The sequence below is a fragment of the Tubulanus polymorphus genome, chromosome 6, assembly GCF_964204645.1.
Source record: "Tubulanus polymorphus chromosome 6, tnTubPoly1.2, whole genome shotgun sequence".
NCBI lineage: Eukaryota > Metazoa > Nemertea > Palaeonemertea > Tubulaniformes > Tubulanidae > Tubulanus > Tubulanus polymorphus.
In genome coordinates, this window is record NC_134030.1 from 7447627 (window position 1) to 7473546 (window position 25920).

The 25920-nt window shown below is 39.4% G+C and overlaps 1 protein-coding gene across 1 annotated transcript; it reads left to right on the forward strand.

The window, feature by feature from the left end:
• The first annotated feature begins 1257 nt into the window (after window positions 1-1257).
• On the forward strand, window positions 1258-25681 carry LOC141907311 (nephrin-like). Its single transcript, XM_074796918.1, has 21 exons — window positions 1258-1317; window positions 13432-13566; window positions 14367-14546; window positions 15480-15803; window positions 16224-16514; window positions 16749-17048; window positions 17294-17416; window positions 17557-17724; window positions 17834-18151; window positions 18545-18850; window positions 19313-19594; window positions 19819-19937; window positions 20026-20206; window positions 20294-20482; window positions 20733-20828; window positions 20921-21082; window positions 22149-22315; window positions 22405-22564; window positions 22880-23019; window positions 23330-23447; window positions 25453-25681. The coding sequence occupies exons 1-21, from the start codon at window positions 1266-1268 to the stop codon at window positions 25554-25556; spliced, it is 3915 nt and encodes a 1304-aa protein (XP_074653019.1). The 5' UTR covers window positions 1258-1265; the 3' UTR covers window positions 25557-25681.
• The last annotated feature ends 239 nt before the right edge of the window (window positions 25682-25920 follow it).

The window sequence follows — 25920 nt, forward strand, 5'->3', positions numbered from 1 at the left end:
GTGTGTCACACATTGGAGTAGGCGCGATGCCGCCGCGTTAGAATTATAGCTGACGCTGTGGAGTTCTTGATTCCACCCACGGGTATATCACATGTATCCTTAGTTGGTAGAAATAAATGTTAGTTGGAAATATCACGCCAGCGAGAGCATGAATGGATGAGAGTCTAGTAGCATTTTAGTTATAGACGCCGTCGAGTAAGGATACACATCTCCTAGCGGGAACTTAGAGACTTCGATTTAGTTTCTTTCAAATCTGTTGTCTTTGACGGTAAGCATTTAACAAAGTGAGGGCTTGATATTCTTATAAGATTCAAATAGCGCGTAAGAGGATTGTAGAAAACATTAATGAAGTTTTTCGAGTTTATTCACAACTTTTTGGATGATTGTTTCAAAAATGTTTACTTCTTTTTACTTGGAATTTTTTCCCAATGCGAAGGGAAGTAGAAATTCATATCCCAAAGGTGCATATATATACGGGTTACGATGTCTTGAGTTCAGTTGATGCTATGTCTGAAACTTCGCTTACTTTTTCTTATGAATTGTTATCGAAAATCGATATATCTGTTTAACTAATCATTGTCGTCGCGTTTATCTTCAGGGTTCAAACGACACTTCTAATGCAGTGAAGCGATTGGTCTGTAATTATATGCGCATTCGATACGGAGAAAGGGGGAGAAAAACAATTGAAAAGCAATGGAATAAACCGATCATAACAACTACTAAAACATAGTAAAGTAACATAATACGGCGTGTTTGTGTATATGTGTAAATGTGTAGGAGCTCAAACTTTTCACGAAATTCTACTACGCTATAGGCCTATATAAATGGATTTATAGATTTACTGCGCCTCCCGACGCCTTAGATTCATGTAAATATGCGTAGATTCTAACTGTTCGAATATAACAGAATACGAAGAGAAGAGAACAGATCGCAGTCCGTTGCCGTCGTCAAAAGTCACGATTAATTGTTTACGTCGAGGATTAAACGGGAATCTTATAAACATTAGACCCAGTGTTGTCGTGGTCGATGTGTGATGACGATCAGTGTCTTGCGCTCGGAGCAGTGATTGTTGTCTGAGAAGTTGCTACCCGCTCGAACTGTTGTTTATTTCGATTCGCGTTTGAACGTGTCTCCGTAGACGCTGCCGTCGTCACCACCGTCATCGATCAGTCAACTTATCGCATTGTAGCAGCCTGTTGCCTTTGGTTACACGTGGGAATGTGCGTTGATTGTTGCCCGTCGCTGTGGTAACAATGTACATGTCAATGTCTCGTCGGCTGGTGATTGTCGTGATCAATCTCGGAATTCTCAGTATAGGTATGTAAGATTTTCTAAATTTTATTTACGATCGTAACCTTGGATGTTGTTTGTTTTTGAATGGTCGTAAGAATCTTGCCAAGCGCAATAACGCCTGTCGAAACGGTTTCTTCAAGATGAGTCCAAATTGAAGCTCAAGAGAATATTAACAAAACTGTTGATGAATTTAGTGAATGGTATATTTTACAAATCTGTTAAGGCTCAAATCTCTCTTACTTCCACTAAAGGATGCCGTGAAGGTGTAAAATATAGTTTAGCCTATTTATTGGTTGTGTTACTATAGTCGCTTTAGAAAAAGTTGAATGAAAAGGTTTAAAAAGTTGAATGAAGCTCAGGTTTATATTCTGTCCCCATTCAACCTCAGGTTGTAAATAATTCACGCAATTTACCGTTAATTACTACTATAATTGATACTCTAATTGGTGTGTAATTACACTCAGGCAATGGAATAGACAGGTCTTTAGTATGAAGTTTTTATCATGAATGGTGAATCTCAATTTGTGAGCAATGAAATATTTGAAAGTAGTAGTAGTTTCTATGCCTTCAGTGTTCTCCACAACAGGTTTTAGAGGGGTGGCCACCCCTTTCATTTTTACCTCCACCACTGAAAATCAGCCACCTCTTGTCTGCCTCTATTGGAGTGGATATCAATACTCTAATAACGCTGATAATTGCCTTGAAATGTATTGAGCTACTTTGACGAATAGAAGATTACACCAACATTAAGCTTGATTTTCGTTTTTTTTTGGGGGATCGATAGCCTTGCTATGTCAGCAGCAAAGACGTCATACACTTAACAATGAATGCAGCCCCTTTAAACTTGCAGCATATGCAGAACACTGAATGTTTCGTGCTTCAGGAATCTGGTTTTCCATCTCTTTAGATAGTACATCAGCATTTGTATAAAACATTATTATCTATGTATTTCCAATATTGGCAGCGCTGAAGAAGTTATTTGAAGGTTCAATTTGAGATATCAATCGAACAACCTTCTATCATATATAATAACTATGCCAGAGAAAAACGTTAATTAAGCTTTAAACAGACTGGGCTGAACAGTCATGGACTATAGTCATGATCCCTGGCTCAACAACGCTTGATGAATTTCCCTTTTTGTTCCAGTCTAATAAAAATAATATAAGCGTAGCTCGAATATGAGAAATTTGTATTCTCAGTCAACATAGAATAGTTAACGAGATGCTGATTTTATGAATGCCGATAGTACGTAATTTGTTATTTTACGGATGTGTTTTTTCCAACTGCATAACGTAGCTGCCGGCAATTACCGAACCAACAGCTGGGTGGAGAAGTAAAATTTTTAACTTACGCTAAATTGCACAACTGGTACGCAGGCATAATACGGCGCAGTCAATGAGTAAAAGTTATACGGATGTAAGCTTATACTTGTAACAAAAAAAAATGATGGGAAATTTGATTTCTTCGATAATATTTTGAAAATATTTGTCTATCGTTAATTGGCCAGAATATTGAATGATCGACGCTTTCAATATGTATTAAATTTCGTTCTTTGTTCGCGGGTCGGTCGACCAGATTTATAGCAGCCAGGTGAAGAAATAAGAAATGAAACAAAGAAATATCACTAACGTAGAATAGTTAGTTACCTGACATCATCAGTTTGGATAAATATTAATGTGAATGACTAGAAAAACAGACTGATGTTTATTTTCGCGTTATTGACTCCAGGCTTCGTTTTTGCCTTTTGTTTTTCATTCATGATCTCCGAGGATTAAAACCAAGGCAAAGCGTTCGTGTAGGGATTCAAACCTAATGGACTCAAGACGGATTTCGATGGGTTGAAGGCGTTCGCACTAGTGAAAAGTCAGTTCTAAACGGTCCATTTCATTTTATAACAAACCAATCTAGACCGATCCAGGTCTGTTCTATGTTTTAGGATGGTCCATTTCTCTGACTTTGCTTTGATTGCCAGTCAAACACGGTTTGAATGTCTAGCTGGTCCAGTGATAACCGCACAACATTGATCGGGTCCATTCGAAATTGGTCATTCCAGGTACGGGCCAAATTACAATGGACTAACTAGTGATAGTGTGAACACTGCTTATATCACTTTGGTTAGCTTACCTAGCCACAAATCTTCTAAATAGTTAACCCATTCTGACCTCTTATTACAAACATGATTAATGTCCATCGATATGTTGAAGTCCAGGTGGATACTTTCACGACTGTAATATAGGCCTATTGGAACCGGATCCATTTGAAAGGGAATTAGATTTCTATTGTTTCCGTTAATCTAAGCGAGTGCATTACTGAGCGATGAAGTCACCACCAGTACCACCGGGGTTATCATTATTATCGCGATCGGGTCTATTAGCAACTTCATTTCCTCAACAATGTTCCCATTGATATCTAGTGGCAGCGCATTCTACGTATAACTTCCCTATCTTTGAACCCCGGTGTCAATGTAGATATATCAGTTGAGTTGTGTTATTTTGTCGGTTTCTGGTGCCAGTCTTGGTGGAACCGCATAACAGGCCTTATCTACGACGGTTCAAGACGCCTGATTCGCAAAAAAGAAGAATTCAGGAAGCATCGAGCCCGCGTTGCTTAGACGCATTGAGCGAGTCATTTTTTCACCTTCGATATGATTTACTGTGGTTTATTGTTGTTGCAAGTTTTCATAACTCTTTTTCTCAAATTCTTTTTAATATGAAATATGATTGAGGTTACAATAACAACCGTAGATTATCCTCTTCCGTTTCAAATTGCGATGCGGGAAGACGGGATAAACATAGCTTATGTTTATCGCAGTTTTATAAGTTGTTGATGTTATGTAATATTGATCCGGGCGATACGTCATAAACAACATAAAATCTATATGCGCCGAATGCCGGAAGGCGTTTCGCACGCCTACACCCAATTTCAACTTTCAAGGCGCTATATTTGTGGGTTAAATTTAAAAACGTGAAAATTTCCTAAAAAAAAGCTGATTGAACCTTATGTAGGGTTTCAAGCTGAGGATTCCACCCACCACCAATCATTCGATATTTCATCCACCACTGACCATTCTTAGAATTTGTTTCGTTGTCCAGGGTTCACCTGTCTTCAGGACCAAAGATGTTTTTGATCGAAAAAATGAACTAACAAATGGATTACAAAGAACCGCAAAAATACATCAAGAGGATCGGGTATTTTTTATTCCGGGCGTTCTTAGAAAATCAGCACACGTTCAAAAAGTGTTGATCGCCAAGACACCATCCGTCTAACCGTCTGAAAGTGGTATTTCCAGGCCGCGGATTGATACCTGCATTATTATTAGCTTGGTAAAAGTGTAGGTACAAAGAACTGAGCGAGGGACTGTAAGATAATTCCTACGCGGAGTCATTTTCAAAAGTTATCCGCGCGCAGCTCTCCAATTATTTATTCTTATTCATTAAGCGTTGCATTTCACGTCAACACAGGGGGGATGGGGGAAAGAGAGCAACATCGAATATCAGGATTCGCGTTTCAAATCGATAACACTTCAAACATCTATTTGTGAAAAGTTATATGCACACTCCAGCGATATAGTTTGAAAACTAAGTAGAAATCAATTGAAAAGTTACGATCAAAGAAAGCTTCATATAAATTCATATAAATTCTATATGTTTAGTGATTGATAGTTCATCATTATTACTGGGTAGTGCCATTGCTGATTTCCTTCTCTCTACGATTTCAAATGATGAATGAAAAACCCGAGGATGAACCTAAAACATCGATCCAAATTGCTGGTAAATCATTTCATGTGGGAGGCTGAAATTCTATGAAAGTTAATTGAAAAATTGACTTGATATTGACTAAGTTTCAATAGTAGAATAGTTTATTTTCTCTCTAACCAAACATTAGCAAGAAGGTTACAAGCATTTAAACAATAGAAATTTATAATTTACAAAACTTAAAAACCAGAAAGCAAAAATACACATAGAATAGAATAATAATGGAGATAACAGATACGTCAAGTAATTTTCGAATAACTCGAGGCCAACATTTACAAATCTAGCAAGGATATTGTTATTCACAGCATATGTCAAACTGTTATGCATGCCATCTGGTGGTAGCGAGGTCCTTCTGAAGGAATTCTAGACGAGTGGTACAGCTTGCCTTCATCTGGAAAATGCATCGATAAAGTGGCCATGGGTGAAACATTTCTTTATAACTTCTTTAGTGGACTTATATTTGATAACGGTTTATGAGAATTCCTGGTAGCGTTAATCGAGTATGAAAGATTTTTTTTGAATTTTATACAGCAAACACTTCAAGAATCCTGTAGTTACATGACCCGACGTCGATAGGTTCAGTCGGATATGTGTGAGGAAAAAATTATACGCGAAAACTCTGAAAAACCGAGTTATTTTTAAGACAAATGAACGAATGATAGACGGAGAATGATGAGAATGTCGAGAATAAACCGGGGTTCGTTGTTGTTTTAGTAACTAAGTAAGATTGTTTACTATGCAGCGCGGACCACCACTGATGAACACCAAATCAAGTCCACTGCCTCGGTTAGATAATCTCATCACTAAAGCTCTTATTACCCTTTTACACCTGAGGGCCGGAATCGTGCCTGAATGCCCCCCAAAAAAGAACTCGCTCATAATCTCTAAATCTAGTGGCAAAAAGGAATACGCATTTTCATGTTTTCTGTTTTGATCAATGCCAAGTTATGATTTCATCTTTTTGCACCTAAAAATGTTATCGTATCTGGGCTGAGTAAGATGTGTATATACCCAGAAACCAAAACCATCTACTTACACATGATTGGGTTCTATTTTAACCATAACATAATTGACATTGATGATATGGTGAAGTATACACCAGTTTATGAATTACTTAAATCGGACTGTATCCTTTTCTGTTTTTCTCAAATTCACCTCAGTGGCCAATATTATCGGCTTACTTAGGCTATGTTAATAATAGAGCGATTGTTGTGGGGTTTTTTGCTCAAATTAACGGCGTTTCTTCACAGAAAATCATCTAAGTGGTCATTCATTTTTTTGCGAAACGCATCTCTAAAACGCCGCAGCCATTACTTACAACACCTACGTCTATTCGGCAAGAGGAGTTTCTTCAGGGCGCTGAAAAAAAACGAGAGAACACTGATTGGGATTCCTTTGAGCTTGTTCTTTATCCGAGGATTACCGCAATAAATGGCCTGTGAAGTATTCCTGCTCGAAGGTGTGAGCGAACATGTTTCTGTCAGTTGAGCATAGATTGACTGCCAGATGCAGGCAAAATAACCCCCCTATAATCAGCTCGTTACGTTTTCGCGGTATTAGGTATCATATTGAATAAAACTGCCAGTGTCTACTTCTCTTAATCCTTCCTAAAGTTCATCATCACTCTTATTCGCCGTGAATGCCTCCGCCGAAGCGGCTCTCCTTCGGTGGAAAAAACATTTCATCTCAATGAAGCTATTTGATTGAATGTAACTTTATGTTTTATGGCTTTTGTATTTCGATTTTTAGCATGCTGTACCGCTGGGTCGTAGTGGTGGTCTTTCCTGTGAACGCTACATACCACGATTTCTGACGAACCGTCTTTTTCAAATTTGGACATTGTGTATGACCATATAATCCTGGAGGAGTTCCATATTTGTGGTAATCGGATCCACGATGAACGATATGTTACCATCTTGGTTTCTGAAATTATACATTTTGGTCATCAACTCAACAAGTTTTCCATGTCCAAACTAGGTCATAATGTCATCCAAGATGGCCGACTGTGACTTAGCACTTGACCAAGCACTTCACTCAAGTGTTCACATCTTGTTCGAATTACAATGCCCTGATATGATACTAGAATCTTTAATATCAATAGGGCTATCAGTTATTGGGCGTAACCAGCAACACTGTTGTACCAAGCGAGAATTTCATTTGTGGCGAGCCGGATCCACGGGTTCTGCTAATTGATACTCCATTTTCTGCGCGTCGATATTTCAATTAGATAAAATCGATGAAAAATTGAAATCGGTTACGATCTTTTTTCGTTACTCATACTCGCTAAGAAATTGATATTGATAACATAGCGCTTCGAGGTCCTATTAGATTGACATTCAACAAGTTGTAGAAAGACAAGAATGAAACGGTAAATAAGTTAGCATCGATCTTTACCGGGTACGTACGCTCGCGCGCACCCGAAATTGCTGATCTGATTTACTAGCATTACGCTCAGAAGACATCGTAGCTGAGACAATGTCGTTTAATGTTATTTGATGCCGGTTATGTATCGGTATTGACAAGCGTGACATACTGTACCCTCTCCCCTCTCCCTCTCCCTCTCCTTCACCCTCTCCCTCTCTCCCTCTCTCCCTCCCTCTCTTTCTCGCAGAGAAATTCTCTAGTTCTTGTGTCGTGTGGTAAAAGCTTTTTTTTTGTATAGTCTAGTTAACTCAATGGCAGAATTCGCCCTTTAATGTAACAAATGTCCACAGTTTCGTGGGTGACACAGTATTTTTTCGTTGACAACTTCGTGTCCGTCTTACCCAAACTATTTAATACAATGATCCATGAAAAAATAATTCGCTTTGGTCGGCTGTTGCGTTAAAGGGAAAAGATTTTCATGGTTCAACAACCGATGATACAGACATTCCCTAAAAATTGTTACTTGTGGCCGACAGTATAGTAGAACCCAACTTCGATATCACCAGTTGATTAGATTTTCTAAAAAGACTACACTAGATATATGAACGCATTTTTGATGCATCTGATGCTTTGTAATGTGATTTTTGAAATGGGTAAATATATATATATATGTGCATATAGGGCCTATACAAAACGGGTTTTCATGTAGCAGCGCTCCCTTTTGAATGACACTGTGGTGCTGCTGATGCTGGCATTTACCTGTAAATAACGTTGGCAATCGGATAAATTACTACCACGCCATATTAGTGGAGAGAAAATTGATTTAGACTATCGTTGGTTTTTTTTTTTTGGTTTAGCTTCTAATGCATTATCGAATCGGCTCTAGTTGCAAATTGCGCTGATGACAACGGATTCCTTTCTTACAGGCCTTATGAACTTTCAAGCGATGTAAGCTTGGTTTCACCATGGACGTATAAATCTAGTTTATACGTCCATGGTTTCACAGGCCAGTCAAATAATTGCGTCTGAATTTGACCTGGTTCTGGAAGTGATTCACTTTGCTTTGTTACAGCATTGTTTGGTATCATGTGACCACACTCTCTAATTAGGCAGGGACCAAATTTGACTGGGGCCTGATGCGGGCCAAATAGTCTCCGTGTGAATGACTGCTAGGCCCTATAATGGACTTAAAATTTAAGACTGGCTGCATGTTTATCTTGTTCCTAGCTATTTGTGTGTCCTAGCTTTGGACTGTAGTCAGGATTTTGTGTATCCGTAGTGTACATTGGAGACATTCACAACCTTTACAGTTATGATCGAGTACCCAAGGGGTGGATACTCAAACGTAAGTCTCATTTCATTATTTATAGCCATTTAAGTGCCAATTACTGACTAAAATTTGTCATTGGGAATTGCGACCATATTTCTTGTCTCAAGCGAAAATGGTACATTTACAATATCAAACCGGCCACTCCAGGGATCGGAATGCAATGATACCTAAAAATTTAGATTTGATAAATGGAGCCCCTGAGGGAATAGTATTTCGTTAACTGGATGTCAATTACCTACAAATTTGACCATAATCGCCATGAGATATTCGTTCATCAAACTTATCACCATTGAAGTAGAATTAATCATTGTTGCTGCAATAATTTGTTTTTCCAAGGCCAGAGGATGCAAGCAGGGGGTTACTTGCCCATGTCATTATCATTCACGATGAAAAGCGCACAAAATATCTTTTCAAAAGATGAGCTTTGTTGGTTTTTAAGTGGAGTTTATTTGTAATAATCCTGTGGTTTCTTTCATTCGCTGGAAATCCATACCAAAACATCGAAATTTGTACCATTGACCCTGAACATCAAAATACTGCCAAGCAACCTCGTCATAGGTAGCAAGCTGCAATGTACCCCAACCCATGCCTACAGAGTGTTCACGCTAAAATATTTTCAAAATGATACTGGCAAACGAGGTGAGTCGCTTCGAAAACCGGTGAGCATTCGCAAGGATTGATTTGACCCATGCTAGAATTCTGTCGAGTCTGGTCTGAAGTTTTTGGTCGGGCCAAATTTGGCCCGTTGCAAGCATCGATCAGACACGGACCCATTTTGCACCAGTGTTGGATGGTTGACTCGGGTCAAAGACATTTGTGTGATTGCGAAAGTTATTCTATATATCTGAAAATCTGAATAAAAACAGGTGTGGTTGGATTCGTAGATTTATGTATCATGTATATCTTCCCGTTTTGTTAGAAATAAAATCGATGCCGTTTTTACCGGTGTTTTCAGTTTTCCCGCTATAAAACCCAGTCTCATATCGATTCGCCGGTGAAGCGTGCACGACTTTCGTTAACCGCATTTCGATGAAATTCGACTCGTATCGGGTAAAAAAGAATCGCGAGTGTGCGTTATTAGTCCCATGTATTTTGTTCACGTAAAACGAAACCGCTTCGGGAAATTCGATGGGGCGCACACGTGCACGTGCGGCATCGGTTCCAACTGTTTTCATCGACAAAAACAAACTATTTTCCGAATCCGTTCGATTTCGTAGAATGCGAAAAACATGACGACGATGACGGCGACTGCACCGGAGAATTTCAACGTCGCCGACGCCGCCATTTTAAATCGATAGCCCACTTTTTCGGTCGGCGGAATTTATCGGCATATGAATAAAACTGGTGAAATGTTCGATAAAACTTGAATCCACTTAATCAGAGTGATTTCTCCCTTTTCGCCCGCGATATTCGATATACGTCGTTTCGTCGAGACTACTTACGCTCGCGCTGCCGCGGAAATTTTAGATTCGTAGAAACTGCGAACTGCATTGTCTACGAGATAGTTGAATAATTGACTTCGACATTTGTCGAGGATCCCATTGAAAAGTCAATATCCAGCTTCGGTGTTTGACAGAAGCGCGAGTGCGTAGGAGTGGTTTAGATATCTTTGGGTCAAACTTCAGTGCAGAAATGTGAAAATTGAAGAACTTTTTTTTTCGATTTGTGAATGTAGGGAGGCCTCGAACAAATGCTTCTTTCATATTGATATAATAAGAATACCATAATAAAGACAAGAAAACAACTGTAGTTTATTCAACGTTTCGACTAATATGTACTAAATTTGTACTAGTAATCGTCAGGAATACTGAATAAACTACCAGCTCAAGGAAACATTTTCGGACTTAACCATTTTCTTGTCTTTATTGTGGGATTCTCGATATAAAGTGTTATCAATGGTCTTCAATCATATTTACATCATTTGATACGCTTTCTGCTCCGGTATGCTTGACAAGATGGTCGGATACTGTCTGGGCATTGCGCTGGATCCGCCCATAAATGGTCAGGTTAAATAAAGATAATAATTGGAGAAGCCTTAGCACGAATTTTAAATTAGATTTCTTCAGGGGAAATGAATGATTTCATCTGCAGCGTATAACGCAGGATGTTCCGCGCTGCGGCTCGGCTCAGAAGATGACTGGTGGGAGCTTCGAAATGGATTTTTCGAGAATCCCCCGTCCATAACTATCTACGTATATCAATCTATAAAACAGGTGTTCTACTCTCATCCGTTGCCCGGAGGGGTAATATACACTAGACCCTTTATATCTAAACTCATCGATCAGGTGTGAATTTTATCACATTTTCACTGCAGAACGCCGAGTAGTTTCTCATGCAGCGCGCAACTCGCAACTCGTACGGTGGTCTCAAGAGTTCTGTTAGTAAACAGCAAACCCGCTGCTCTCATTGCACGGTTTACTTCATCACCATCAACGATGTTGATTTCCCGCATATTTTTTATTCGTTGTTTCGATTCGTGATTTCTTTCGGTAGTTTTTTTAGGTGTCTTGTACTATGTTCAGCGAGCGGTAGTAACGCTTCGCTGGCCGTTCAGACGATTTCCCCAGCTCAGGCGATATCGCGATACCGATACGATACGATACGTTGATTTATTCGCTGATACCAACGTCATCATTGAGGTTTAGTTGGTTTTTCTATGCTGATATCATCGCGGAATTCCTCGTGGAATAACGCGGCGAGCGGAATTTGAGGAAAAATTCAACAAATTTTCGATGCAAAAAATTCTCCCTTTGCCCCGGGAGTTGAAAAAGACACTCCACGTCGAAGTTGGATAAGATGCTGTACAACTCAAACCCTGATAGATTCAATCCAGTCAAACCATGCGTGGCAAAAAGAGAGATGGTAGACTAATGTGTAATGTGTACAGCAACAATGTTTTTGGAGGTCCCTGAATGCTTAGATCTAGAAGCGGCTAAATTTTCCAAATATTCAGATTTTTCTTTGGCACTAGTCTGTACGTAGTATTTCTCATTGAGCTATGGTACGTAGGCATACCTTCCCTATGGCTAATATGATCAGTCGGAAATAAGATGAAAATATACTTTCATAAACCTAAGTATTTCCGTTGAGAATGGTAGCCCGGGGAAAGGTAAGATTTCATGCACAATTAACAGGTCAATGAGGCATGTACGTCGTATCTGAGTAGATGAAAATGTCTGATGAGAAAAGACTAATGGTTAAAAATGTTGTAATCGTTGTCCCTGTCATTGCGATGAGAATATTTCAAACGGAGGAAAGGAAGATAATCATTCTCGCTACGTAAGCGACCTATTCTATACGTCGTAAAGGGAAAACGAGGACTCGTGCGGCGACGCGTTATTCAGCTACGTAGAAAATCGAGCTCCGTTGCAGCTTACTGTTAAAGCTGTAGGAGCTTTGCGTAAGGGATCTTAGGGTCCGTTCGAGTGGAACTCTCTCAGTACTTAACTAAGCACAGGAAATTACCCGTCATTTACAACTCTGGCAGATCAACAAGTCGTTGTTTGAACGCCGAGTGAAGGGATTTATGGAGTAACTCCAGTAACTACCCGCGCGTTTGGTGAAAATCCTGCGTTTTGTTATTGTTGGGTGTTGAAGCCGTTTCTTCGGTTGCATTTGCCTGGCTCTAAACCAGGCTGCAAACTGGGCCTGTAAACATTGATTTCTAACCCCCCTCATACCACCCGACATCTGGTTACTATCACAAACAGGTGTCGGAAACATTTACAGCAGGTCAACTTGATCCCCCACCCCCAATGCAATCCAGTTTCGCTTTCCCAATACCCAGCTATTGGATCTTCTTACCTGGAACCCCCTTGTGTGCTGCTATAGACATCTGGTTACTATTACCTTCAACAGGTGTTCTGCAATATTGCAATTCTATTTTACTTATTTTCAGAAAGTCTTTGCACATGATGGAAAGTATGCCTTCCTTCCTGCCCAGCGATCCCCTTTTTAGATTCAAACGTGGTAGTTTGATACTCTTTAAAGAGCTGTTTGAATTGTTGACTGCTATGTTGATACTATAGACTAAACATTATATCACCTCCCATTACCACTTGTAATGATAAGCAACTACTTGCTCGTAGTTTACCTGCTAGGGTGGTCTAATAGACAATATTTAAGCTGCTCTAAGTACATTTTTGATAAGATAGAATATTGAAGGATGCTGTTGGAGTGGTAAAGTATTTCACTGATACCTCGGAATAATGATTATTCCAAGCTTACGCGTGTTGTATTTTTGCCAAGTTCATTTCGATCGAAGATCCAGGGTGCCTCGCTATGATGCCTCGTGTATGCCATTAGTGATAGATATTACGACAGTAGTTTTGATAGAACTCTCAGTGGATCCACCCAAAGCGGGATTGATATGCCCCACCAGGTGTGGAGTCCGGTGCGGAAAGAGATGACTAAACGTAGTAGTCTCTCTCGAATAATTACTAACCGCACCAGGTGCTAACTTAAATAGTTTCAATTTTCAGGCAAGTCAACTGTGAAGGGAAAATAAAACCAGCTGGAAAATATCCGGGATTTCACTGACCTCCTACCGATGACCCATAACCACACACGAGAAAGAGAGAGAGAGAGAGAGAGAGAGAGAGAGAGAGATAGAGAGAGAGAGAGAGAGATATCAGCTGTTTGTTCCGCAATGAAAATAATTTCGATCTTTTTTCCTCTTTTGTTTTACAGTTTTTGGTCAATTACAGAGGTTCAGAAAGAAACCGGTCGACCAACAAGTGCGAGAAGGCAGCAGCACGGTGCTGCGGTGTGATATTGAAAATCGCGCTGGAAACGTACAATGGGCTAAGGATGGATTCGTCTTAGGTATGTCTTGAGTTCCAAAGTTGTAGGTTGGAATTTGACCCATTGATTTATAATTGAAAAGTAATCTAATTGGTGAAATCAGACCCTGACCTTGATCCATGTCGTTAGTTTTGTTATACCTGCTTCTATACATGTACATAGCTATATGCATATTAGATTTGACTAATGTATCTTAATGGTGCCATACTGATGCATCAGCATCAAACCCTCTGAGATTGTTGCCTTTTAGCAACAGTCATGAATTTTTTACCCAGGAATAATAATAAGAAGAAATCCATAAATAGCGAGTTCACCTTTTTGTAAACCATAAAGCATAAGCAAGTCTTTTTTCTTGGGTTTTATTTGATTTACATATTTGTCAATGTATAAATTCATGTAGTCCTATAGTTGCACCTAACACTTGGGCTGTGAGTGCAGAAGTGTTTTTCACCGGCGCCATAATTGCCCCGCACCAGAATAGGCATGCACCAACCATTCACACCGGAATCAAATGTGCCGGTTCGACACTGCCCAAGTTTGGCCCATGCCAGATTACGCGTGGGCCAAATATTGGCTTGACCGAAGACATCGTATGAGATTATTCCGTGCGAATGCATCTGGTTGTCGGAGCGACTCGTCTCACTTGTTGCTACATCATTTTGATTGCATTTTGTGACAAGTGAGTGATTTACGTGATCTCTAATTGAGCATGGGCGATATTTAACTCTGGTCTGGTCCGGGCCAGTTTGACCTGAACTAAATTGTCTCCAAGTGTCCTGATTTCCTGATTTGAATCAGCTTCTTTTTTTATCTCATTTCAGGATACAATCCGAGTGTACCCGGCTATCCTCAGTATAGATACATCGGCGATTTTTCATCAGGAGAATACAACCTCGAAATTACGAATATCGGAATCAGCGACGATGCCGTATTCTCATGTCAGGTGTCGCCAGGAGAGGGTAATCCACCGTTAATGGCGCTTGCTCAACTCTCAGTTCTAGGTTTGTATTGAATTTATCGCTGCAGTTGTTTCCCCCTAAGTCATCTATCTGCATTAGTGCTATTCAACTCTACTCTTTTTGAATATGATTCTCTGATAAATGCCCTAAGCTTTTCTTTACTAAACATTATCTATCTTTCGCTTTTGGGTTATTGATAACAGAGATATGATAATGGCAAATGTCTAGCAGTCGTTTTAGAACTGATGTATTAGATCAATGATTGAGCAACCTCCAATGCTACCATTGCAATTGGGTATTCCACTTATGGCAAATGAGGATCGACCAGGTTCGCTGGTGGTTAGTTACTCAGTCATCTGTGTTCAATTTCTGCCTTTCAGTTTCAGATGAGCTTTTCTCTAGAATAAACTGATTAGTAATGATGACTATACCAATTAATCACTGAGTTGAAAAATGAATATAATGTTTATTTGGTGGGTCCTGTGATATTGTATGGATTCGAATGCCTTAAAAATTCAGTTTAAAGTTGATAGTTCCGGAGAATGAACTGATTTTTTACGACGTAAGACCTATTTTCATTGGAATGAGGTAATCCTTTCAGTGTGTCTACACCGCAGCGCTTTGTATTAATCAGCGATTGACTTTGCTAGTACACTGCTGAGTGATGTAGCCATCTGATTATCAATTCATCTCTACTGAAAGATGGCAGCACCTGTCAAATATTTTGAAATATTAGTAACTAACGATACATCTCACGCTGGTGTTCATGCACTGGGGTGAGAATTTCTAGAATTTTCTCTTAGAAAATAAGAAAATAAGTAAGAATTGGTCGGCACTGACAGCTTAAAGCTATTGAAGTATGGAAGACTGACTAACTACTAGCAAGCCTGGAGGATCCTCGCATGCGACAAGTGAAACCCTCCTGTTACACTGTAAGAAACCTTTTTAATGTTTTTGTTTTTGTTTTCTTTTTAGTCCCACCGTCGCCGCCTGTTATTAGCGGTCAGAAAAACGGCTCGGTGATCGAAGTTCCGCCGGTTCAACGAGTGCTCGATTTAGTTTGCGAGGCGAAGAACGGCAAACCGGCCGCCGAGATCGTGTGGGTGCGAAACGGAGTGCCGGTCGCCGAGGAAGTGAAATATTCCGTTCAGGAGAATCAGGACGGAAAGCGGCAAGACGCGCGTAGCGTGCTGACGATCCGTCCACACAAAGAAGATAACGGTGTAACGTACGCTTGTAGAGCGATAAATGCAGCTCTCGATCGTCCTCTACAAACGATGGTTACGCTGAGCGTTTTACGTGAGTAATTTTTATTTCTCAGCAAAATTCATGAACTCGAATCCAGCGTCAATTCACCAGGGCATATCTGGTATCTCATCTGTGTTGGAATAGCTCGGCAAAAATTCATGCGATGATAATGTGGATGCTATTTTTAATTATGACAAATTCAAAATCGACCCCCTTATTCTCCAGGGCAGATCTGATATCTCGACTAACATGTAGCAACCTTGAGCAAAATTGAGTTTCATAATTGCTTAGATTTTACGTTTGGATTTGATCATTAGAATAGAGGCGTTTAAACTTCAACTTTGGGTTATTTCGACTATTAGTCGATTGAGTAAACCTTACGATTATAAGTTAAAATTCATCATTTTAATGGTCTGTTTAAATGGCTCAAGAGCAATAAGGATTTATGTGTTTCATTCGTTTAACTTTTAGATGTACCTGGTCCTCCAGTTATCACCGGGTATGAGGAAGGCTTCGTTCTTCGTACCGGCGATACTTTGATTCTTTTGTGTACGTCGAAAGGAGGGAACCCGCTCGGAACGGTGATCTGGTACCGCAACGGCAAAGAGATTGATTATTCGTACGTCAGCGGTAGTGATAAATCCGTCAACGAGCTTCATGTCGATTTGACTCCGAAAGACAATGACGCTATTTATACATGTGAAGTGAAAAATGTTGTAACGCCGATTGCAATGACAACACAAGTTAAGCTCACAGTGCAGTGTAAGTCCATGGACTTTTTGAATCTGATGACATAGATTAATTGGAGAATAATTGGAGTCTCCAGGTTTCAATATGTGGATCATTTATGTCTGGAATCCCGTAATATTGCGGATCTAGATCATTAAGATCAAATCTTTATTGATATGTACATAGCTTTGAAAAATTTTGTGTTGAATCTACATAACTTACAGATCTTACACAGAAATCTTGTAGCAATTCGTATCCTAATTTCAGTTGCTCCAGCAATCACTCAGATCACTGGTCACACGAATGCTAAAGCCGGAGAAATGATCAAACTGAAATGCGATTCGGCTATCAGCAATCCGGCGAGCGTGATCACATGGTTCGCGAAAGGCCGCCAACTGCAGCACGACAAACAGATCCAGACGCCGTCTCCTCACGGCGGATTCACGACGCATTCGGAGATAACGATTAAACTTGTGAATACGCTGAACAACGTTATATATACGTGTCAGGCTACCAACCACGCGCTCGGACAAACCGTCGCCGATACAGTCACTCTTAGCGTTTTATGTAAGTTTGATGTTGTGTCAAAGATTTGTCAACCTAGGGTCTTTGGTGAGAAGGAATTTTCCTTCAGTGACTATCCGTTTTAGAACCCAGGGCCAGATTTTTACACCATTTTAAACCTTAACTCATTTGACTGCGAATTGAATTGGGCCAATATTGATGATAGTGTAGCACACCGACACGTTTAATCGTATCGCCATAAAATGGATTTGTGTTGAGCAGTGATTTATATTTCTTATTCGTTACAGATCCACCTCAACCTCCTGTGATTTCCGGTTACACGGGGCAGCCAATCATTGCTGGCCACATTCACCAGATGACCTGTGTGTCAGTGGGTGGAAATCCAATAGCTGAACTCACCTGGTGGAAAGGTGCGTAGAAGATGTCTTAGTACATATTGTAGTTTGTTCATATGTTATAATCTCGCACAAAAGTGGTACCTTCAGTTACATTTCATCTTATCTGAAAGTGCATATACGCGTTATTATATCCAGCTCATTCACATTTCCAGGTAATGAACCGATGCAATCGGTGAGAAACAAAGTCGATGGTAATGTTCCGTCGAGCGTACTTCGAATTATTGCGCAAGAGAGCGACAACGAAGCGGAATATCGCTGCAATGCGTCGAACAAAGCTACGACCGATCCACTTTCAACTACCATCAAACTGAAAGTACGATGTAAGTAAATATGAAAAAAATATCGGTCATCTTTTTGTTCGCTTACTACCGACCGGAGTGAACTGCTGCTTTATTGAAATGGGCTTCCATTAATTTCGACGTTTTGCAGTTCCTCCGAAAAACCTCAGTATAAAAGTATTGCAGCCGTCGAACGGGCGAATTCCGCGTGCTGGACGTCGTATGAAGTTGCAATGCGACAGCGCCAGCAGCAACCCGCCGGCCGATATCACGTGGAAACGAGCAGGCGGCAAAAGAGTCGGCGGACAAGAGAACTCGACGCTGCCGGGAATTCACGGCGGAAAATGCGCGAGAAGCGTTTTCATTTTTCGTCCGACGGCCAAAGATGACAACACGATCGTTTCGTGCCAGGCCACGAACAGTCTGCTGCAACAGTCGACACATGAGGGATTGTTGATTCGAGTCAGATGTGAGTATACCAGAGTTATTAGACACCCTGAAAATGCATTGTCAGAATGCATCGGAGTAGTATTCAGTTATATGCGACCAACCTGAAAGTCTGTTTCTTTCCATAATGCCTTGTTTCATAAGCTGTATCAGGCATATTGCTATAGTATGCAATAATAGTAGTTGCAATATTCGTTATATGTTGATGACTTCTTAGAGAATAACAAAACTTAGTAATATAAAATACAAATAAGGACAAGCAAAAAGAGTAGCACACATGCCAGGGAATAGTCAGGGATAAGCGAGTCAAATGAAAGTAGCCACCCTGTTTTTGATTGTAACTGCATTTTTTATTCATACATGATATTGATTGAAATATTCTCTTGATAGATATAAAGCGTTTTCTTGTTTCTAGATGCCCCACGTTGGAAGGATGATGTACCACCTTCCGTGACAGTCACCGAAGGTCAACAGTACATTTTGAATTTGACCGCGCACAGTAATCCTCCGGTAACGTCGTATAAGTGGTACAAAGATGGCGAAGAGTTGACACAGGTGAACGAAGAACGGCGTCGTAAACGCAACACCGGCATTCGTTTTACCGTCAGTGATGGCGTGTTGAATATGACGAATGTCAAACGAGAAGATTCCGGAGTTTACGTGTTGATCGCTAAAAACGACGAAGGTCAAGGAAATTTCACGTTCTCCATTGACGTTCAGTGTAAGTATGTCGATGCTAGTCTGTGTTTTTCTTAATCAGACCAGGCTCAACGGTTTAAACTATCCCAAGATGGCATCGGGACTGTCCCACCCTGGTTGTGTGAGGTTGTAGCTATTCATGGATCCAATAAGATTTCCCATTATATATTTCACACCTGAAAAATGGTTTTTAGAGAGGTTCCAAAACATTGTCTTATGATTTTTGATTCTAATTCTCATCATTTACTTTGTCTTCAATATTCTATATTTGTTTATAGTGGGTTTAATCTTATTTTCGTTGTATATTTATGCTTCCCTCAAAATCATGCACTAAATCATATGCAATTTCCAAATGGCTAATGCTGCCGTGCTGATAGCTGCATATCTAGTCTACTAGGGCAGGGGGTTCTACCATGGCATTCTTGCCACGATGCCACAACTGAAATGCTTTGCCACATAATGAAATGGTCTTGTAATCTTTCAGATGCGGCCCGTATTTCGACGATCAGTAACCCGGTGTACGCAAACTCTGGAGCTGATGCCATCTTCGAATGCGCCGTTGACGCAAATCCGAAAAATGACAAGATGATTTCGTGGTCGCGTGAGGGTTTCGATACATCCCGCATGTCGGTAATACAATCTGACGAAGGCAAGTCTGTTATGAAGCTGACCAAGGTTACGAAAGCCGACAGCGGAGAGTTTCTGTGTACAGTTACAAATGGCATCGGAAAAGCGCACGTCAAAGAAGCTGAACTTATCGTCAAATGTAAGTACAGTTCTGCCTTACAACAGTAGAATGGAGACTTTGAATACTTCACTAAGTTGAGAATCAGAGAATTAGAAAGTCCTTCCAAATAAGTTTTATTCAAATTCCTTGACTTACTGGTGGTTTACTAAGTTTGCCGGTACCAAGCAAGAAGGAGTCTATCATATTGACAAGAATTCAGTGAATTTTTTGATTGATAGTTGCAACTAATGCTTATGTTTCAGATGCACCAGTAGTGGATAAAGCACAGCGATTTACAAAAGCAGCCGCGGCGCGCAGTCACACCGGTGTTATACCTTGCCTTGCGAATGGTGCCCCAAATATCGATTTCATCTGGAAAAAGGTAAGAGTCATTTATAGCGTGGATCTTTCTCTGCTTTACTCGACAAGGGTTTTGCGTCCTCATCATAGTAATGATTCTTTTACCATAGGGCGATGAAGTCTTGAAGACCGAAGGCCGCTACAGCATTTTGAGCGATCAAATGGACAAGATCAACTATAAATCAGTTTTGACAATCGCTAATATTACCCGCGCAGATTACGGAAAATATCAATGCATAGCGAAAAATGATCTGGGCGAAGACAAATTAGTTGTTATGTTTGATGGAACGAGTGAGTTGTGAACTTTTTCGCTCTCAATTTTCTATAACCAAGTTAAGTTTCAATGTAGTATTTGTGGATTTTTCTTATCATTTTCAGGTCGTCCGGATCCACCGATGTTTTTAAAAGTACTGAATTCAACATATAACAGTCTGACTATACAGTGGGTGCCGGGCTTCGACGGCGGTCTAGCGCAGACATTCCGTGTCAGATATCTACAGGAAGGGGAACTTGGATACAAATACAGTGATATCCATCCTCCTACTGACTTCACATATCATATTACTGGTAAGCTAGTAAAAGATGAGTGCATTTAGCTGTTGCTGCCAACTTGACCTGATTTCACTATTTTTTTTACCGTGTAGAATTTGAATATTAGACAGAATTATGGAAAAGTGTTCCCTTTTGATTAATATCGCGTTCCTCATATTTCAATAAAATGGTCCTGTCGCAGAAACATTTCAACATATGCATATATTTTTCTTAGGCAATTGAATCCTGTGTGCATGACTTTAAATCAGTAATTGGACATTTACAGATTTGAAGCTGGGAACGGAATATTCCATATCTATGAAGGCTATCAATAACTTAGGTAGCAGTGATTATAGCACTCAAGTTAAATCCAGAACTTCGAGTAAGTCAGTTCGATCACTTCGCAGCTTTTGCTTTGGCCACCGTAATATTCGTAAATTTTCAAGTCTTAAAACATGATCTTTTTTTACACAGCTGAAATTCCAAAGGATGAGCAACTGACGTCGACTGCCGATGAAGTTCCGATGTTAATCATTCTCGTAATTTGCGCCGTTGCGCTCGTTCTACTCGGACTCAACGTTCTGCTGATATTGTATCTCGTACGACGCCGAAATCGTCGCCTGATGGCGAAAGGTAGTGCTCATAAAAATGCCGAGAATGAAATGAAAGCACCGCCGAAAGGTTAGCACGTTGAGCATGGAATGTTGTGCACTGGTTAAGGAGGGGATAGATATTTTCAGTAGTTTCTACTATCTTGCTCTAGAGTGACTATTTTGAGCCGAGATGAAAATCTTTTGAGTATATTATATCTATGTTTTGGTAGAAACTTCTTATTTGGAATTTATGCAGTCTACTGAAAATCAATCAAGCGAAAAGTAATATTTGATTATATTTCGCTGCTATAGGCTAATCAATCAAACCACTGAAATCTCTTGTAATTGATTACTTAACTTTCATGAGTATTTGTAAGAAAAAGGTGTAAACTAATGTACTGAGGCAAAGTCAGATGATTTCTATTCTATTGAGAAGGTAAAGAGTTTTTGGCGATGTTTGTGAGGATTGAAATAAGTGAATATATAAAGCTGAAAAGTTATGGCTTATATCATGCATGCTGTGATTATTCTCTTTAACCAATATGGATTGAAAATGATTCATCAGTTGCGCATGTATTGCTTAAGTATGAGCATATTCACTAATATTATTGAATATATTGTTCAGAGAGGGTTCTCACATAATTCAATGTACCGGTATGCATTTGTTGATTTTCTATATGGACATCAATTTTTTGATAGAATAATCACAAATTACTAAGTAACACATCAATCATAGTTTGAGTAAGATTAGAAAAGAAAAAACACAGAACAGTTTCTACTTCAAAATCAATAAATCAGCAGCCAACATTTTAGAAATATCGATTAAAGCTTTTTGTCAGTCTCTTCAAAGACTTGACTAAAAACAACCATCTATAGTGAGACACCATCTCAACAAACGTATGTTTGCAGTGGTTCTAATACAAGGCATGTATTTCACTATATTCTAAATAGTATTATTCCAAACTGATTACTTGCTACTGGTTTTGATTAATTTCATCATGAATTAAGAATTCAATATTTCAAACGTTGTTGACTGCAAATGAACCTATGAGTTCTGCTCCACAAATGAATAGTGACTGATATCATGTTATTAATTCCTTAAACTGCAGGCGGACCGGAGCTCGATGGAGACAACCACGTCAATACGTTAGAGTTATATTCATCGCCAGCAGTCAATTATATATCGAATACGAAGCCTCAAGACAGTAAAACTTATAGCAGTTACGATCAAAGTTTAGATGATTTTAATGATGATTTATATAAAAGTTATAGAGAGGTGAGTTATGAGAATAATCTTTGAACCTGCAGCATGTGTTTTTCAGAATTCATGTGTAACACTTGTCCTTTGCTCTTTTTTTCAAACAGGATGAAACTTACCCATTGAACAAATCTGGTCCATATTCACCCGTTCGTTCGGATGTATCATCCGATAGTCCGAACGCGTCACTTATCAACAAGAAGAGCACAAAAACCTACATAGATGACAATGTAGTAGGAAATTCTAATAATGGTTGGTCAAAAGAGGGTAAGTTCGATATTTAGAGATCCATATCCCGACAAAAGATTTTTCACCAAAACGTGTAGCATGAGTTCCCCATCGTGGTGTGAACTCGCAACGATCACAAGTGCTGAGATGAAATAAATAATATCTAATATCCGGTGTTTATAGTCCATTCGTTAGTTCATTTTCAATTAAGAATACCTTGGATAGAGTCCGGGATGATTTAGATGTGGAAGAATGGTAATACGGTGTCGTAACGCTGAAGGGGTGGATCCAGGCACCACATGGATTCCTGCGTTAGTTTTGTCATATTGAGTCAAAGATTTCCATCTATTTCAGGTAACAATTATAACAATAAAACTATGTCATTACCACGGCAACCTGGTGGTTACGGTAAATATTCCAACGATGCATATTCAGAAACGCTACGGCGAAATACCTTCCAACAGCATCTCGATAACGGCAGAGTTCCACAAAAGGTATGTGCTTTGAACTGTCGAGTGGGATGACGCTGTACTTGCTCTTGATATCTGTTTGCGTTTTATCTAACTTTATAGATGAATTACTATCTAAATTAGAAACTAAAAAAAAAGTTAGAAAAAAGGGACAAGTACCAGTGATTTTATAAGATGAATTGCCTCCTTATCACAATTATCTGAAGAATTAAAAGTCCAAAAATGAGATAGGTCCCAATATTTCTGCAAATTCAAAAGTTAACAAAAGATAATGTTCATAGAACAACGAAGATTTATGATAGTTTTTAGATGGTTCGATTTTATAAAATTTCAGACGCAGCCGAATGGTCACAGTACGACCGGGCGAAATGGTAAAACGCCTCCCCCTCCGCCTGTCCGCTCATCGTCATCTTCTAGTCAGCCAAATACGTTACCACGACAACCTGCATCGGGTACATACAGTCGACATAATGAATATCTCTGCTGACCTTTGAGATCAGGGTAACGACTATAGATACATCCCTACGTTGTACGTCACAGTACTATACATATATACATATATAATCATGTGCATATCTTTATAGCATAGTAGCTTCGAAGGTGTCAGGTGCTGTCTGTCTTTTACCTCTCGTTCAGTCTTTAAACCCTTTAGTATTTCTTCCTTTCTGACCGAAATAGATTACTGTAGCTATCACTAGTATTCACTCTTAAACTAGCTTGGGTGCTCTTCTATCAAGGATTGCTATATTACAGTCTATTGTTACTACCATATGTAATGATGATATGTATTTTCATGGTGGAATAGTAATAAGTATAAAATATACATATGCGAAACGTTGATAGATGCTAGGATTGATTTTGCAAAAAACTAAATAAGGCAGCGAAAGGGTTTTAAGTTTCTGTGAAGATATTTTTCAATGATATGACTCAGAATTTAGGTTGACCATCTATCCGGACACACCTGACACTTAAGATGCACCTATCGTATTGAATCTGTACACTGTAATGTGAGTCTAATCGCACATGCGTACCCGGTACGTGATATCGTCACATTTGTTTGTGTGCAACGTCAAAATTTAACATCACCCAATATTGTCTGTCCGTCACGTGGTTGTTGTGGTACACACACGGACTGCTCTTTCCAATTTCATCTGCATTGTTTTGATATTCTCATCCAGAATGATGAAAATGTTGTCGTATTTTTATATATATCTCTTTCTAAATATTTGTATCTTAACGTAGTTCTGATTTTTCGATTCAGCAAAATTTCCAAACGCCTTTTTAACTCGGTCACATTTTCAATAATACGCATTGTTCATTTCCGGTTCATACCGGTGTCATTATTATCGTCTTATTCATGTAAGGTATATATAGTTTATCATTAGAAAAGTTCAACTCGGGATGTTTCTTTTCATTACCTAATCACTAATAATGAACATATGCTTGATGTGAACTCGCTAACCTTCCCTCACTTTGAATTCATCGTACCTACATGGGTGGCTGTCTTCTAAGTCCATGGCAGTATCATCAAATTTCTGTTGGAGCCTCTTCAAAAAAACATGGCCCTCAAAAGAGCATGTGATTTGGTGATACTGTAGGGGATTTAGTAGGCGCCATCTTTTATTGAAGGATCTATAACAGTATTTCTACAGTTTATTTAATGATAAAATCGAACATCGTCCAATGAATTGCATGGCCCTTGTGCATGGTAGTTCAAATTATCGTCATTTTTACATTTAATTTTCCTAACATTTCCACTATCTGTTTGTTTTTACAATTCGTTCTGACTAATGACTTTTTCATATTATTAGCCAGTGTTTTTTTTTTTTCAATTCAAAATCAATCATTTAAAGTTTGAAGAAATTTCATTTGTTTGTGCATGTTGTTTAAACACTTTGCTGCGGCCGACATGTTCGGCACTACATCAACATTCAAACTCAGTTAAGTCATCTCGTCATATAAGTAGTGACTTGATGTCCAAATTTGTATTTCCAATTTCATTAAGTGAGCATAATTTGTCATTTGGATAAACCATCAATATAATGTTGGTCCCAGCTATGATGATTTAAGTGAGTTTGACTGTATTCAAATCTCTAGCTGAGACTCCAGTGTTCTCCACTTATGGTTTTAGAGGCTAGGCCACGCCTTTCATCAAAATTAAGCTTGATTTTTCTGTATTTTTTTTCAGGGGGGGATCGAAAGCCTTGCTACTTCTGGGCAGCCATAATGTCATAAGACAGTCTCCCTTTAAAATTCCAGCGTATGGAGAACACTGAACTCTGAACTATTGATATTTTTTTCACAGGACCGCAGCGAAAGTGTTGAGGAATTAGATATTGATTGATATTCAAAAGTAAATCGAAAAAATTCATGATAAACCCTCGCTTTTACATGTACAGATTGCATCTAGATATCTTCATTTAAGATTTTGCGATTTTTTTTCTACGCGTTTTTCAGGAAGGCGACATCCTGAAGTGAATGGGAACTACTATCGTCCTCCAGCTGCAGTAGCGCCGTCTATGAAGCTGAAAGTAGACTCGATGGCCGGAGTACTCGTGTAAATCGAGCAACGAGTATAGAACATGGAAGACTAAGTTGTGAACGCTGGAATCAAAAACGATTTCCTCGATATAGAGATTATGTTCTACACTATGGCTTAAAGATGTGCAGACTTCTTACGCTTCGATATCGGGAGCGTTGTGATCCATATTTAAGAGATCTGCGATCTACTGAATTTCGAAATGATGAATCAAAAATATTTGTCTCAATATACTGACCGTACACACTCCATCATGATGAGAAGCTTTTTGTAAGTGGACGAGTTTGGTTCGTGCTTCACTTGTTTCACTGGTACTAGTGGATTACCGCAAGGAGTTTGTTAGAAGCATGCGTGTTTGAAGGTCGTCAGCTGGACTGGCTTGTATA

What these genes read in the sequence shown, in the direction of transcription:
- LOC141907311 (XM_074796918.1), top strand. Translation starts at nt 1,266, where the DNA reads ATGTCTCGTCGGCTGGTGATTGTCGTGATCAATCTCGGAATTCTCAGT. An exon ending in TAAGGATGGATTCGTCTTAG is followed by an intron (nt 13,567 to 14,366) that starts GTATGTCTTGAG and finishes ATCTCATTTCAG; the next exon opens with GATACAATCCGAGTGTACCC. An exon ending in ACGGCAGAGTTCCACAAAAG is followed by an intron (nt 23,020 to 23,329) that starts GTATGTGCTTTG and finishes ATAAAATTTCAG; the next exon opens with ACGCAGCCGAATGGTCACAG.